General features: G+C 31.5%; 1 protein-coding gene and 1 long non-coding RNA gene across 2 annotated transcripts; one reads left to right on the plus strand and one right to left on the minus strand.

Annotated features, from left to right (window-relative positions):
• Positions 1–7,618: 7,618 nt before the first annotated feature.
• Positions 7,619–8,525, minus strand: LOC132605503 (uncharacterized). Its single transcript, XR_009569204.1, has 2 exons — positions 8,369–8,525; positions 7,619–8,263 (listed from the first exon to the last, which is right to left on the minus strand). It is a non-coding gene; the product is annotated as an uncharacterized LOC132605503 (long non-coding RNA).
• A 3,234-nt stretch (positions 8,526–11,759) lies between these two features.
• Positions 11,760–14,073, plus strand: LOC132605504 (ras-related protein RABA4d-like). The gene is made up of 2 exons (XM_060318637.1): positions 11,760–12,390; positions 13,369–14,073. Exons 1-2 carry the CDS (start codon positions 12,164–12,166, stop codon positions 13,814–13,816), a joined length of 675 nt encoding a protein of 224 aa, XP_060174620.1. The 5' UTR covers positions 11,760–12,163; the 3' UTR covers positions 13,817–14,073.
• The last annotated feature ends 1,409 nt before the right edge of the window (positions 14,074–15,482 follow it).

Below are 15,482 nucleotides of genomic sequence, written 5' to 3' on the forward strand. Positions count from 1 at the left end.
GAGAGATATATTTAACTCTTTTCTAATAATACATGGGTATATTTGACCCTTTTCCGTATATAATTATACCTAATTTACGTCAGTTGACACTCCTTGGATGCATGTGATTCCGCCACTGTACAAATAGGTCCTACCCTGTGGGGTAGATACTTTATGAGCGGACAACATAACGACGAAATGATTTGATGTTTGAACAATTTGTCTCCTGTTTTGAATTCACACAAACGTGAATCCACATGGAAGGACCGATGTGCATTGTGATGTTGACCTGAGCCGTAGTAATCAAATTCATTAATGTATAATGGCGCAGGCGGATTAATAGACAGGGTTATTTGCCGACAAGTTAACTATATATTTCGTCTGTCTCAATTCATGTGACATTATTTGATTTGGCATGAGATTTTAAAAAGAAAGAAATACTTTTAAAATTTGACCTTAGACATTTGTGTGGCTGTAAATTATCTCATAAAATTTTATTTTAAATATAAAAATGTGACGTTCTTTTTTAGAAAGACTAAAAAAAGAAGTATGCCACATAATGGGAAAGGAGAGAGTAATTAGTAACATACTAGTAGCTAGTAGTTAGGGAGTTTATAAAGTTCTATGCAATGTCTCTTAAAAATTATTTTCATGATCAGGTTACTTAAAAAATAATCGCAGATAATTATATTTAATATTTCCTTCGTTTCAATTTATATGAACTCATTTGACTGGGCACGCTATTTAAGAAAGAGGGAAAACTTTTGAAACTTGTGGTTCAAAATAAGCCTTGAAAATTTGTGTGGCTGTAAATCATTCATAAAGTGAATTTGTTTCCAAATTAGGAAAGTGGTCATTCATTTTGACACGAACTAAAAAGAAAATAGGTTTAAATAAATTGAAACAGAGAGAGTAGTTAATTATTAATCTACAATAAATAAATAATTAGTTACATACTTATAGCATATCAAATCATACTAATATAATGAAAAATACATTATTTTATCGGTGTATATAACTTAAATTCACAGCAGAGAGTATGTCGACTTGACCAAAAAAAAAAAAAAAAAAAGTACGTGGACTTGACGAAACAACAAACAAACAAAAGGTATGTCGACTCGTGGAGATTTGAAAGATTCACCTAAGAGAATGGGCTCCTCACACGCAGCTACTGTCCACAAACAAATTTCTAATTTATATTTTAATCTATTCATTACGTACGTCCGTGATAAACACTCGACAACGATTGACCAGCTTCAAGAATATTAGTACATCTCTGAATCAATAATTATGATAAGCATTCTAATTCAATTTAATATCTTTTGTTAGGCAATGGTCCATCTGTGTTAGAGAAGTATTTTCACTTAAATTTATATTCCATCGCCATTAAATGAGGAAAATGAAGGCAAGTCATTCAGTTTGTGTCGAATATCTTAGGTGATTTGTCAATAATAATTCCAATAAGGGTCGATTATTATTGAATATCGATTTCAACAAATACTAATTGTTGGTGCTAGTTCCTGAAATATGTTCAGTCTCTATTCTTACTGAGAAACAAACATAACTATAATTAAATGGTAGAAATTTTCAGTGGATAGATTGAAAAGGCAGGATTCTACTAAATATATACTAATACTTTTTCAACATTTACTAAATATGTTAGCTATGCCTATGAAAGTTGTCAGTGCCACGTCATATCTCATGTTCACCTTGAACAATTTTAACAGAGGAAGGGTATATTTGGACTCAAAATATAAAAAAAGGGTATATTTGAACCCAAAGTATAACGGAAAAGGCATATTTGGACCAAAAGTATAACGAAGGATATATTTAACTCTTTTCTAATAGTACAAGGGTATATTTGACTCTTTTCCGTATATAACTATACCTAATTTACGTCGGTTGACACTCCTTGGATACATGTGGTTCCGTCACTGTGCACATAGGTGCTACCCTGTGGGGTAGATACTTTATGAGCGGACAACATAATGAAGAAATGATTTGATGTTTGAACAATTTGTCTCCTTCTTTGTTTTACTAGTCTTAGTACCCGCGCGATGAACATGAAAAAAATGTTAATAATACAATATTAAATTGTCATCTTTATTTATTTGAGCATATAAATCATATTCATTTAATAATATTATACTTTACGATTTTTTTTTTAATACAATATGTCCGATAACAAATTCCCCATAAAATTAGAAAAAAAAAATAATCAAATCATCATTCACTCACTTGAACAGATATCTCGCTCCCCTCACAATGTACTACACCACAATTTCAATAATATATATTACACATTAAAGCCAAAAACTTTGTCGCATATAAATAGAAAAATAATCATGAATACACCGAACAAAAATAATATTAAAGTCCCTCAACAAAAAACAAATTAAGTGTAATTCCATAAGTGGGGTCTGAGGAGGACAGTACGTGCTCATACCTTAGCCCTATCTTAAAAAGGTAGAGAAACTGTTTTCGATAGATTAATACTCCCTCCTAAAATTTAATTTATTTTTACACCTTTATTCCTTTGTTCGAAATTCTTTGATTGTTTAGATTTATCATAATTTTATATTATTATTTTAAAAAAATAATTTTTTTTATATATTTGTTTCTTGCTTTTGTTATTGCATTACCTACAATTTAGTGTTGAACATTATAATATGACTTTTCATTAACTTGCCACTATGTTTAATAATCTCCATCCCATTGCTCTCAGATTTCAATTATATTTTATTTAAAAAGTTTCTTCTACTTCCACGAAATCCTTTCATGAAATTTTATAATAAAACTCTTCCAGTGCCTTTTTACTTTATTTTATTTTTAAAAAATAATTCAAATTTAAATTCCCATGGTATCTCTATTTTATGCTCGTTATTCAATATGTTTTGATTTTGATTTACCTATTATGACTTTAATGACGTGACTTTATTCACATTATGACTTTTCTTATCATAATTCAAGAACTTTTGTTGTGAAAATATTGAATTAAATATCTCAAAAAGAAGTTTTTAATTCATTATTTTAGCATATATTAACGAGTCATTATTTTCAGTACAAACGTTATGTTTCTAAGACCAAATTGAATAGTCTTTAATTTGTAATCAAAGTGAGCAACGTTATAGCAGAACATTTACTACATTAAATAGCTCTTTATATGTTGTTAATGATGAAATCGTCATTTGTGATGCCATTTACTGTATACGTTATTTGGCTAATATATTAGCCTGATTTAGTTAATTGTTTGAACCTATATATACTTAAGTTATTTTCATTGGCAGAGGTGATATATACAAAATCATATTTTTCTTTATAAATTATAATGTGCTGGGTTTTCTACTTTAGTGAAATCTTTGTTAGATTCTGGCTCCTAGTTTTGTACTAGAAGAGCTTGTTGAATCCTGGGGGATACATCCATACAGGGTGAAATATCCTTAAGGACAGTGTCATTGGCATGCCTCAAGCTACGAAGAATTATCTACAAGTGTTCATGATCAAGTATTTTACTCAAGCTTAGAAGGAGTTCCTACAAGTGTTCGTGTTGAAGAGAAATCCCTACATGTGTTACATGTGTTAGTGATGAAGTATTTTTCGTAAGAGTTCCAACAATCTTAAGGATATTTCATGCTATGTTCTTACGGAAAATTAAAAGAAAATAACTTAGTACAATCTGTCTAAGTTACAGGTATGTTTCTGAATTATAGTATAATGGGAAATATATGATCTAAAAGTAAAGTAGTAATGATTTTGATATGATTAATTTATACTTTTATTTGAGACTTTTAAGTTGTGCTTCGATAGTAGTTTTAGTGATTATATTCTCTAAGATTTAATATTGAGTTGTGGGGCAGATTTCTAGTGTAAAAATTATAAGTGGGTTTATCATGATGTTCTACAAGTTTGAGATGTTGTGGTGAACATTTTTATATTGGATAATGTAGACTCTAAAATTAATCATGTTTTTTTTGTCTTAGTCATTTGGGTCAACAAAATGCTGAATACAATGAATTGGTTTTGGGATTGTGATGAATTTGTGTTGTTGTTATATTATTTTAGGTAGCTCTTAAATAATGAATACAATGAATTGGTTTTGGGATTGTGATGAATTTGTGTTGTTGTTATATTATTTTAGGTAGCTCTTAAATAATGTCCAAGTCATTTGAATATTTGTGGATAATCTATATTTGAGGTGGTAAGATGAGTGCAAAGATATGTATAATAATATGTTGTGATAATTTATGAAAAGTTGGCTAGAAATTGATGTTTATCTTTATAGATTAATTATGGTGCAAGAATTTGTAGACCTATCTTTGAGATTTGTGTTTGTATAAGTTGTGTTCTTTGCACATTGAAGAGATTTGGTAAATTTAATTTAGGCTTTAAAATTATCTTGCTTGATGATTTGGATGAAGAAATGTTGAATTATGACAAATTTCTTTTTCTACAAATGTGAGATATTTATGTGGAAATTTTACTTTGGTTTTTGAATATGGAATTGAATTTGGTCCTAACGTGTTTTTTTTTATGAGAATGATGCTTGACCAAGTCAATTTCATGTGTCAAATGATATGGTATTGATCAGATTCCGCAAAACTAATAAAGAAGGTTTTGATGGAAATAATTATTATTTTGTGTGTGACGAACTATGTCATCATGTTCATCAATGTAGAGAAGATTCGGAGAATGATAATCCCGCTAATTGAAAATACTTTTGGTTAAGCGGATGATATATTTATTGTGGTCATTTCTTGAGCGAATCTTGTGGCTAATGTAAAATATTCAATGTTAGATGACTTTGATACTACTAATCATATTTGTGCAAGTAAAGTTAATTTTGAGTTCTACACTCAAGTTGAAGAAGAAGAAAAATGATTTACTTATGTTGGTGATTCAAGAACTATTCAAGTTCTTAGAATAAAAAAAATTAAAAAAAAATCTTCTTAAAACTACTTTTGAAAAATATTGGTGTTATCATTGGAGTGAATACTCTATTTGAAGATGATGAGGTTGTTTTCAAATTGTGGACAATAAATATTGGAATTATGATTTATATGTGCTTACTATTTAAAAAAAAATACTTTTAATATCGATACTTATTTTTCTCATATTGTTTTTCTTAAAAATATTTATTGATGATGACATATTGTGAGTATAGCTATTTGGGTGAGTTATATTATTAGCTTGTTATTTATAAGATGAAATGTTTGATGAGAATTAGTAATACTACTTATGAGGTTATGAAACTATTGTTCCCCTATCTTAAACACTTTGAAAATGTGGGGGTTACGGTGTTATGAGTCGTGAAAGTCCTTACTTTGAAATTTTTGAAATTATGGGGGTCATGATATCTTACTAGAGTTATTTTGAGAGAATGTTTTAAAAGTGATTATATTTCAGTTGGTCTTGTTATTCAAAATGTTTTTGAAAATAAATAAATTATGGTGTTATTTCTTTTCTCGGTACATGATTTTGAAAAGAACCAACTGATGGATAAGTGTTATAGTGAATTAATATTTGATGTAGTAGAGAGGATGCTAAGTGGATCTCAAAATCCACTAGTGTATCCACTAGTGAGTATGTGTTTACCCTTTGTGGGGGTGTAATAATTAATATGAAAATAAGCCAAGTAGACCATAATGAAATATGAGTTTATGGTTTGAAGTTGGCTAGTGATGAGGTTAAGATACTTCTTAGTGAGTATTGAGGTTGAAATAAAACCAACATGTATATATTGTGGTTGCCAAACAACATTAGTTGTGTGAGAAAATATTTTCTTAATAGCGCTATTGTGAGATGTGATAGTTTTTATAATTGTGTGAAGTCTGAGGTGAATTTGGTCGATTCACAAGACTAAAAGAAACATCGAGGGGAATGAGACTTTTGTCATTTGAGAAGATTAACAATGATGGTAACCCAACCTATGTGATTGGAGATCCCATGAATTAGGTTCATATGGGTAATAACAAGTCATTAGTTGATCAAAGTGCACTATTAAATTACGTCTCTTCCTATGGTGTGTGAATATAGTGCAACACTGCAAGGCAAAGTGAGGTTGAGCTATAAACTCTTAATCCATTACCATATCCTTTATAGGTGGGGTATTGCTCTGCAGAATACACTTACACTCGATGGGTGGACCTATATGAGTGTGGAGTGGTGCCGCTCCTATGAAATTGTGACGGATTTCTAGAGCACTCATGAATACCAGGACACGCGCATGGCCTCTTAGCGCAAAACCGCGATAACGACAAAGATTGTGCGAGTATGATGTGATAGAATAAGACAATGAGCTTACAAATGAATTTTTGGTTCATAGAAGTGTTACACTTCACTAATTGTTCTATAAGTTTAATCTTATTTTATCTAGGTCTGGTTCATAGTCTACGAGACACCAGATTCGACGCATTGTACTCATATGTGAAAACCCAGCAAAACGACTTATTTCATTCTATTCCTTTTTATTCTTTTTGAGATAGTGAGGGATTGTTGTGAAAATATTGAATTAAATATCTCAAAAAGAAGTTTTTAATTCATTATTTTAGCATATATTAACGAGTCATTATTTTCAGTACAAACGTTATGTTTCTAAGACCAAATTGAATAGTCTTTAATTTGTAATCAAAGTGAGCAACGTTATAGCAGAACATTTACTACATTAAATAGCTCTTTATATGTTGTTAATGATGAAATCGTCATTTGTGATGCCATTTACTGTATACGTTATTTGGCTAATATATTAGCCTGATATTAGTTAATTGTTTGAACCTATATATACTTAAGTTATTTTCATTGGCAGAGGTGATATATACAAAACCATATTTTTCTTTATAAATTATAATGTGCTGGGTTTTCTACTTTAGTGAAATCTTTGTTAGATTCTGGCTCCTAGTTTTGTACTAGAAGAGCTTGTTGAATCCTGGGGGATACATCCATACAGGGTGAAATATCCTTAAGGACAGTGCCATTGGCATGCCTCAAGCTACGAAGAATTATCTACAAGTGTTCATGATCAAGTATTTTACTCAAGCTTAGAAGGAGTTCCTACAAGTGTTCGTGTTGAAGAGAAGTCCCTACAAGTGTTCGTGATGAAGAGAAGTCTCTACATGTGTTAGTGATGAAGTATTTTTCGTAAGAGTTCCAACAACTTTCTCATCCTAAATTAAAGCAAGTCTTATCTTTCTATTTCTTTAAATTATTTCATTTTCAGAAATCATCACATGCCCCCAAATTTAAATTTTTGACACTAAATTCACATATTTCCATCTGTCAATTAAACTCAATTTCCAAATTGAGACAACTTAATAAAATCAAAACAAAAATATTATCTCAGAATTGCAACCAATCAGTCCAATCTGCTTGATTCCCTCGAATGCAGAACTTGAGCAAATTTCTCCCTTCTGTCACACTATACTATACCAAAATCCCAATAATTTACAATAACGATCAATAAAATATTAAAAAACCATGTAGCTTTATTAACTTCACGACATGATTTTGCAGAAAATCTTAAAAATTCCTCCATATTCTATTTATATTTATAAACAATTTTTAAATGAAGCAAGAACCATTTTTAAAATTATGCACATATTGTAATTTCTATCATTTGATAAAAGGCAAAAAATGGGCAATAAAGTAATTGTCGTAATCATACTATTATATAGGAGAACGTAATTTCTACAAAATTCTAACTTTTAAGGCAAAGACCAAAGAAAATTGTACGTACTTGATCTAATGTGTAATCTTTTTACCTCTTTCTTTTTATAGTTTTGCTAGTTCTTGCAACCAAACTATGAAAATATTCATATAAACTTTTTAATTCAATACATACCTTTGCAATGCTTCCAATTTCCAGTAGAGACAAAAATAGTAAAGATTCAAAATTATATAAAAATTAATGCACTTTTAAATTCTAACCTTGTAGGCACTTTGGTATTCAGCAACCTATGTCGATACAAAACTTTTAAAGGAATTAAATGACAAATCAAACTTTTGAAGAGCAAAAGTAAAAAAATGCAAATATTGTATTTTAAGAAGTTTGAAGGAAAAGGAATCAAGTAAAACTCTTCGTCCCATATAAAAATCTTTGGATATATAAATGCATGAATCATCATCAAGCATAATTTAATTCACCGGAAGTATCCTGCATGCTGCAAAGTTTATTTCAAAGGCCGTGTTAGGCAGTGAAAATTACAATGAGCTTGAAAACTTATATTATGAGCCATGCGTGGAAAATTTATTACCTGCTTCTTTCTTAGGAAATGGATAGCTTTAATTGTTCCTGCATCGCCAATTAAAGAACTAATTACAATAAATATGCGTATAATAAGCTTATTGTTCCCATATACTTAAATTGTCTTGTTAGCTATAAGAAAGCTATACATACCTGTGGAACTAATTCCAAAAGTATCCTACGAAATCTTCGATTATGCATGTGCAATTCAAATACATTCATGTCGAACTAATTGTTTCTCGACCTCAAAAGGACTATAGGTGCTTCATGAAGCTTATTCATCACTTGCCCATCTGTCATTTTATAGGTAGCAAAAAGCACATGAAGGAATACTTCCACATTTCAAATTAAGGTATAAAGACGTGTGGATATTGAGGACTCCTTAAACCACACAACTTCAATTTTGAAAAATATTGTGCTAAACCATACATTTTCAATTTGATTTTTTTTTGTGTAGATTATGTTGGTTATATCATTTAGATAAATTCATTTAAAATATTATTATCACTTCATTCACTCTAACCACGATTTGTTTTCATAACAAAATTCGTTAGTTCTGCATTATCCGAAGAAAAGCACATGTTTATCTTTTCATCCTAAGTTTAATTTTCTATAAGTAAAAGAATAATATGTTTTTTTTTTAAAGTCGGTGAAAGAATAATATTAATGAAGCTACACGGATAACTACTAAACCTAAGAGTTAGCATATTCAAATCTAATCTAATGGATATATAGATTCTGCTTTATCTCTTAGTTTAATTTTTAAAAAATTATCTTCCAATTCCAATCTAAATCTTTTAAATTTCAATTTAAATTATATGTTATTACATAGCCAAATAAAATTTATCTTAAAATTGCTAAGTGACTTATTTTTAGTTTGCCACTTAGCTTAACCACATTGCTTGTATCTTTTTTTTTTTTATATATATATATATAGATTCCTGTTTTGAATTCACACAAACGTGAATCCACAGGGAAGGACCGATGTGCATTTTGATATTGACCTGAGCCGTAGTAATCAAATTCAATAATGTATAATGGCGCATGCGGATTAATATACAGGGTTATCTGCCAACAAGTTAACTATATATTGCCTCTGTCTCAATTCATGTGACATTATTTGACTTAGCATGAAGTTTAAAAAAAAAGAAATACTTTTAAAATTTGGCCTTAGACATTTGTGGTTGTAAATCATCTCATAAAGTTTTGTTTTTTAAATGTAAAAATGTGACATTCTTTTTTGGAAAGACTAAAAAGAAAAGCATGCCACATAATTGGGAAGGAGAGAGTAATTAGTAACATACTAGTAGCTAGTAGTTGGGGAGTTTATAAAGTTCTATGCAATGTCTCTTAAAAATTATTTTCATAATCAGGTTACTTAAAAAATAATTGCAGATAATTATATTTAATAGTTAATTATTAATCTACAATAAATAAATAGTTAGTTACATACTTATAGCTAGGGGTGTTCATGGTTCGGTTTGAGTCGGTTATTGATTAAAAACATGACCAAACCAATTTAGTCGGTTTTTAAATGTCTAAAACCATAACCAAACCAAATAAAATAATAACCACCAGTTTGGTTATTGTCGGTTTGGTTCGATTTTGTTCGGTTTATGACTAGTAGTCATGAGACTTATCTGTAAAATATTAAAAAGTTGAAAAAAACATATATTTTTTTTTGTTCAAACTATAACTTTTATTTATAGTTTAAGGTAGAACATACATCATAGAAACATTTTCACTATTAGTGATAGTGTAGTACTCAAGTTGTCCAAAGTTGCTAAACTATTACATATAGAGCTAAAAACTAACTTAGTAGTGGCTGCACCATTTTTGTCATCTTAATACACATACCTGGAAATAAAGTAGAGTATAGGAGATTTTAGTTGTTGTTACAAACATACATATTAATTAAACATAAAGACTACCTAAAATGAAAATGACATTATATGAAATAAAAAAACTTTATGTAATGATCCCAAACTTTGGGGCAGTACTTTCATTTTGCCCTCAATTCTCCCATTTTATTAAAAAAAAACTTTGTGTAATGATCCCAAACTTCAGATGTTTTTCTATCATTATCCCCAAGGCTAGGGTCTCGACTACAAGAAGTTGTTCTTTTCTGTTTTTAGGAGGATTACCCACGGGAGAAGTATTAGGGCAATACCATGTGGTTGAGTTGCAGCAAATGCTGATGTTACTGAAGTATCTTCTATAGGAACCTCAAAATTTACAACCTCTGTCCTTTTCATATGAAAAATATTAGAAGTTTAGGACCCATTTAGACAAGGAAAAAGAAATGTATAAATTCGAAAAAAAGAAGAAACAACCTAAAATCAAATGGCTGACAAAGAAAGGCTAAAAATTTAAGTTAAAGATATTAGACTCTAACGTGAGCTTATATTAGTAGATTTACACTTAACACTTAAAGATTTAAAAGACTTAAAGACATGAGCTTGGACATATTGTTAAAAACATGGGCCTTAAACAATCATGTGAAATAAGTAAACCAAAAATCAAATTAATGATTAAAAGGTATAAAATATTTATAATTATTTATGAAAAACTAATATTATACATATAAATAATTATAAAATTTATGTATATAATTTATCGGTTTGGTTCGGTTATTTATACGGTTATTTTTTATGAGAACCATAACCAAACCAAATATTATCGATTTTTAAAATTTAAAACCAAATCAAACCAAACCAAACCAAATGTCAATTTTTTTATTCGATTTGGTTTTGGTTTTAATCAAAACCGTGAACAGCCTTATAGCATATCAAATTATACTAATATAATGAAAAATATATTATTTTATCGGTGTATATAACTTAAATTCACAGCAGAGAGAATGTCGACTTGACCCCAAAAAAAAAAAAGAAAAAAAAAGGTACTTGGACTTGACGAAAAAACAAACAAACAAAAGGTATGTCGACTAGTGGAGATTTGAAAGATTCACCTAATGGAATGGGCTCCTCACACGCTGCTACTGTCCACAAACAAATTTCTAATTTATATTTTAATCTATTCATTACGTACGTCCGTGATAAACACTCGACAACGATTGACCAGCTTCAAGAATATTAGTACATCTCTGAATCAATAATTATGATAAGCATTCTAATTCAATTTAATATCTTTTGTTAGGCAATGGTCCATCTGTGTTAGAGAAGTATTTTCACTTAAATTTATATTCCATCGCCATTAAATGAGGAAAATGAAGGCAAGTCATTCAGTTTGTGTCGAATATCTTAGGTGATTTGTCAATAATAATTCCAATAAGGGTCGATTATTATTGAATATCGATTTCAACAAATACTAATTGTTGGTGCTAGTTCCTGAAATATGTTCGGTCTCTATTGACAAAATCTTATTGAGAAACAAACATAACTATAATTAAATGGTAGAAATTTTCAGTGGATAGATTGAAAAAGGCAGGATTCTACTAAATATATACTAATACATTTTCAGCATTTACTAAATATGTTAGCAATGTCCATGACAATTTTATTTGTATTAAAGTCCAGAAAAAAATACAACAAAAGAAAAAAAATCCTTATATATTTTTTGCCTTTTCCAGAAACAGTTGAAGGGACCCACACTAACCGTTGGTATTTTTCCAATTTCTCAATTCTCCTATGAATGCATGAAGCAAAAGATCTTCGACTTTTAATTTGATTCAAATCCTAAGCCTAAGTCCAATTCAAATTCTACATTATTATTATACATAATTCCCTACATAATTTCAAATTCACAAAAAATTGGCATTGGCATCTTGATCATTTCATATATACTGACTAGGATCTTGTTTTATTTGTATCTTTTTTCGAGACAAATTTTGATTAACACACTAATTGTCAATCATATGTTAAAAATTCTGGATATTTGGAAGAGAGGCTGATACAAATTTTGGGTTAAGGGGAAATTTTTCGAGTTATAATGTCGAATTTGTATGGAGATTATAATCAAAAGATTGATTATGTTTTCAAGATTGTTTTAATTGGAGATTCTGCAGTTGGAAAATCTCAATTACTGGCAAGATTTGCAAGGAATGAATTCAACTTAGATTCAAAGGCTACAATTGGGGTTGAATTTCAAACAAAAACTCTTCAAGTAGATAACAAAACCGTAAAGGCACAGATTTGGGACACTGCAGGACAAGAAAGGTTGGTTCTTTCTTTCAAAATTTTACGCATAGATGCATTTTTTTCTTTCATGGAATCCATGCAGACTTAGCGAAAAATTTGTATCGGTGATACCTTAGTTAGGAATATGTAATAGGCATGTTAGCACATTTATTTTAGGTCTTGTGTTTTCTAGGAGTCATCAAGTTCTGTCTGACATGTACAAAGATATAAAGAACTCCTAGTACTTTTTATTTTTGTTTTGTTACAATACCGGTTTGAGATGAGCCTAAATGGAACGACATGGTAAGTGAGGATTCAGATAGCTGACTCCAACTTGCTTGGGATTGAAGCGTTTTTGTTGTTGTGATAATTATTCCTAAATAGTGGTTTATATTGCGATTCAGATTTATATCGGAGATTCATCTATCATTGCAGAAGCTACTTGTCTTTATTCATAATTTCCTCTTAAAAATGGTTAATCCTACTCCTAGCACTATAATATATATGACATTTCCACAGTGGTTGGGACTTTGCGGGGCCTGTGCTGTTCTGCAGAATTCAAATCTATTTCATGATCTTGGCTAAAATTTCAGGACTAGTCATGTTACTAGCAAATTTTAACTTGAAAATTAATCCTCAATCCATCGTTATGTCAGTAGTACAGAAGTGCACACCTTTTTATATGGCATATTGACATGCTTCTTCTTCTTCTTCTGTTAAGCTATGTTGCTTGGACTCTAAAAAAAAATGTTGCCGCATGGATCCTCCAAAACTACTTTAAGGATTCAACACGCACCCATCGGCACTTTTAAATAGCCCGAGCAACATAGCTATTAAGCACCTCTTGCCCCTCTTAAATATTTTCAGTTTCTGCTCTTGTATAATTGGTTGTACTGTCTAAATTGAGAGAGTAGGTGAAATACCAACAAAATTAATTCCTTTATCATACTTGAGAATCTCAATAACCTTACCCAATTTGATATTGTTGCAACTCAACACAGATCTCCTCTCTCTCAGGTACAGAGCAGTAACAAGTGCATATTATCGAGGTGCAGTTGGTGCGATGCTAGTCTTCGACTTAACAAAACGCCAATCATTCGATCATATGGCGAGATGGCTGGAGGAACTAAGAGGTCATGCAGACAAGAACATAGTTATAATGCTCATCGCGAACAAATGTGATTTAGGAACTCTTCGAGCTGTACCAGTCGAAGATGCTCAAGAATTCGCAGAAAGGGAGAATCTTTTCTTTATGGAAACATCAGCTCTTCAATCCACAAACGTCGAGAGTGCATTTATGACAATTTTGACAGAAATTTATAAAATCATTAGCAAGAATACGCTCACTGCAAATCCAGGAGCGGATTACGGGAAGTCACAATCTCTAAAGGGAACCAAGATCATTGTTCCTGGCCAAGATTTGGATTCTGGTGGGAATAGTGGTGGATGCTGCAGGTCGTCGTGATTTTCTATTGAATTCTGGGGGTCTATTTATATATCCAAAATCCTAATATCACTGGAGATGATTTAAATTTTATGTAGAATAGGGAATTGTTATCGAGGATGAAGTTGAGTAGATAGTTTGTTTAGCTGTGTGTGTATACTGTTCATTAAGTTTCTAGGCGGAGCTACAAGCCTGTCTACGGGTTCTGCCCTGTATTTGTGTTTAAAAATTAACTTAATAATGCATAAATATTTTATCCAGAACTCAATAAGTTGGCTTTTCTAGCAAACATGACCCATAAACTCAAAATCCTAGCTCCGCCTCTGCTGCGCATGGATAAAACTAACGAGTATCAACTATGTTTTCCTTTTTCACTATTAGAGATTTCAGCAAAAGAAGAGCAAAATCCAGATTAAACTAAGCTTAACCATCAAAATAAGAAGGGCAACAGAGTTTTCATTCCAAGATAACACAAACAACAGACACATTACTAAAATCACATAGCAGCAACAAGAACACCAGCCGAAACAAAAGGGAAAAGGTTAAGAAACAAACACACCAAGCCATAACACACAGCCAAAAACAAACACCTACATACTGCAACTTTGCAAAACTTCCAGTCTTGCGGAGGAGCTAATTTTGGTTTACTCAGCTATCCTCAGTTCGTTTAAGTGTTGAATTGATAACCTTACTATGTTTGCCTCATTGTTGCCAGATTCTTTTATGAGAGCACAAAAAACATGCAAAGCTTCTCCAGACTATAGTAAACATTCCGCCTTTCGTCACCAATTTCTTGGAACAGATGTTGCATTTGATCTCTGCATTCTCATGCTTAAAGGGGAACACAAGGAAGAGCTCGTATGAGAAATTGTCCGCCAGGGTCAAGGTTTTGGGAGCTCCAGCACATAACCAATTCACAATAAATTTGCATGGGGCGCAATAGTACGCCCTGCTACCACTGCTTTTAAAATTAGCTTGGCAGCCCGGGCAATTGATACTCTCATTTTGAAAATCTAACAAGTTAACTTGACAGGGTGTTGGAGATGAGACATATTTTGTATCATGGATGGAACTGAGAAGAAAATCTTGTCGATAAAGTAATTGCAACCACTGCAAATGTACCCTGTCGAGAATTCAAGGCTGCACAGGTTGCACGCCAGGGGCTTGGCCGAGTTATATTCCTTGAGAACATGGCGGTGAGAGAAATGAGTGACATCCCCACATGGTTCCAGCAAATATAGGAGGACGATTAGTGGTTGCCACAGTTTGCAACCGGTTTTGAAGTTTACCCATGGAACCACTCTCCATTGCATATTCGGTTACAGCAGCACAGTCGAAGTGACAGAGGTAATCATGATCATGGTTGTAAAATAACCAGTAAACCCGAAGTATGAACAGCTTTAGCACAAATTGAGCAAAATAGAGTAGCAGCCTCACTGGTTATAGGAAAGGAAACGAACAGATGAAGCGGATATTTCACTTTTCGGCTAAGGTTTATTGGTACAGAAGCGCATGCAACATGAAGATTGAAATTGCATGACTCGCAGCCATAGTATGACCGGAATAGAGAATGAACAGAATCCGCAAAGCCACAAGCCGCGCAAACAAACTGCTCTCGGCTTGTGGCTTTAAAGGGCCTGAGCATAAGAGTGTGATCAGAGCGGGCAGGGGCGGAGCCAAGTGTAGT

This window comes from Lycium barbarum, chromosome 8 (assembly GCF_019175385.1).
Source record: "Lycium barbarum isolate Lr01 chromosome 8, ASM1917538v2, whole genome shotgun sequence".
Classification (NCBI taxonomy): domain Eukaryota; kingdom Viridiplantae; phylum Streptophyta; class Magnoliopsida; order Solanales; family Solanaceae; genus Lycium; species Lycium barbarum.